Genomic DNA, 2,183 nt, shown 5'->3' with positions numbered 1-2,183 from the left:
ACACACCAAAATCGGTTTTATCGACACTTTTAACCAACATGCGTCAGAGGCAGTTGCGCGTGCACCGTGCCCGATCAGCCGGCCGCGCGTGACAGTATCGGTTGGGCGCGTGTCTGCAGTTTTTGGGCGGTTTTCGCGGGTTTGATGAGAGAGGAGCCTGTGAGCTAACCGGCTAACTGAGAGCTAACATGGACGCGGTTTGATCAACTTTATCGGCAGTTTGACTCGGTAACAGGACACAACATGGACGCGCTGCTGGACTTTGAGGAGTGTGTCAAAGACTCACCTGAGTTCAGGTAAGTACACACACACACTCACACACACACACACCTGAGCAGCTCCACACCGCGCATGTGCAGAGGAGCTGAGGATGTTTGTTTGTTTTGTTCAGGCTGAAGCTCGAGCTGATTACGGCCGATGTTTCTGCGCTCGAGACACAGCTGGACAAGGTACAAGTACTACTGTTACTACTGCTACTACTGTTACTGTTAGCTCTACTAATGTTACTACTACTGATGTTACTGTTACTACTACTACTACTACTACTACTACTTCTACTACTCCTGCTGCTGCCACTACTACTACTAGTACTACTGTTTTCTGGTATGACTAATTCAGCTGTACATCTACTACTACTACTTCTACTACTGTCACTTTCACCACAACAGCGACTACAGCTGTAACTACCACCACTCGAGTACTACTTTTTCCTATACTATTGCTACAATCGCTACTACCACTACTACTACTACTACTACTACTACTGTCACGTTAACCACTACAAGCACTACAACTACCACTACTACTTCTGCTACTATCACCTCCACTACTAGGTTACTAATTTAACTATCATGACTAATTCTGCTGTTGGTATTAGAACGACCCCAACTACTACTGTTACTTTAAACACCACAACTATTACTACAGACTCCACTACATGTACTACTACTACTTCTACTGCTACTGTTACCGTTACTTTACATCACAACTATTACTACAGACTCCACTACATCAGTTACTACTGGATATTATTTCTACATTTAATTTTCAATATATAGCTATAAGTTATATTTACTTCGGTTTTCTACATCAACATAACAAATAAATGACTTTATTTACCTTTTTTAAATTTCCCCTCCTGATGCAATTTCCTTAGTTATTTTCACTTTTTAATTATTTATTTTGTTGGTTTTGTTTTTAATTTTTAATTTTTTTTATTTATTTATTTTTTGCATGTAATATTTATTTTAAATTAATTTATTCATTGTGTTTGCCGGATGTCTCAAATAAAAATAGGATGAAATTAGAAATAAACAAAAAAAAAAGGTTTGCCAGGTTCTTTATTAATGTATTTACCGTTGTATTAATTCTCCGACTTAATTTCCTTCCTCTCTACATTTGTTTTTTATTTATTAATTTCATTATTTTGAAAGTAATTAATTTAATGTAATTATTTTCTAAAATATGTATTTTCAAATTTTGCATGTGTTGATTTTTAAATGTATTTATGTGTTGTGATTGCTGGACTCTTACATCAACATGTTTGCTCATTCGAACATTGTTATTGTTCATCTGTATATAAAGAAATCTTATTGGTCTGTAATTTGTGTCTCTGGCCAATCAGGTGATGAAGCTGTGCGGTAAGATGGTGGAGGCGGGACAAGCGTACAGCGCAGCCAATCAGCTGTTCCTGAGCGGCCTGTCTGAACTCTCCATGAAGCACAAGACGGACGGCGTCATCACCGTACGGAGCTCGTTAACGCTCAGAAGTCTGATGTTTAGGTTAAAAAAACGAAACAAAAACTCACCAACGTGACAGTGTAAAAGGCGTGTTGGCGGTTTTGTCGGTTCTGGAGGCAAAAAGTCGGCGTCTCCGTTTTGTTTTGTTTTGTTTTGATGATTTCCTGTGAAATGTTTCTTATTGACTTCCTGTTTCCTTCCACCTCAGAACTGTCTGAACCAGTTTAACCAGGGCCTGCAGGAGATGGTCAGCTTCCACACTGTGAGTACACACACGCACACACGCACACACACACGCACACACACACACACACATGCATGCACGCACACACACGCATGCATGCACACACGCGTGCGCGCGCACACACGCACACACACACACACACGCACGCACACACACACACACACACACACGCATGCACACACGCGCGCACACACACACA

At 40.7% G+C, this 2,183-nt stretch overlaps 1 protein-coding gene across 1 annotated transcript; it reads left to right on the top strand.

The window, feature by feature from the left end:
- Positions 1 to 6: 6 nt before the first annotated feature.
- LOC121964015 (arf-GAP with coiled-coil, ANK repeat and PH domain-containing protein 2-like) lies at positions 7 to 2,002 on the top strand (the record flags this gene model as incomplete). The annotated part of the gene is made up of 4 exons (XM_042514249.1): positions 7 to 296; positions 392 to 449; positions 1,625 to 1,744; positions 1,949 to 2,002. Coding segments are annotated over exons 1-4 (285 nt in total), but the record flags the coding sequence as incomplete, so codon positions are not given.
- Between the last annotated feature and the right edge of the window lie 181 nt (positions 2,003 to 2,183).

Source organism: Plectropomus leopardus, unplaced genomic scaffold (assembly GCF_008729295.1).
Source record: "Plectropomus leopardus isolate mb unplaced genomic scaffold, YSFRI_Pleo_2.0 unplaced_scaffold13664, whole genome shotgun sequence".
In the NCBI taxonomy this organism is placed as follows: Eukaryota; Metazoa; Chordata; class Actinopteri; order Perciformes; family Serranidae; genus Plectropomus; species Plectropomus leopardus.
This window is presented reverse-complemented; position numbering and strand designations above follow the sequence as displayed.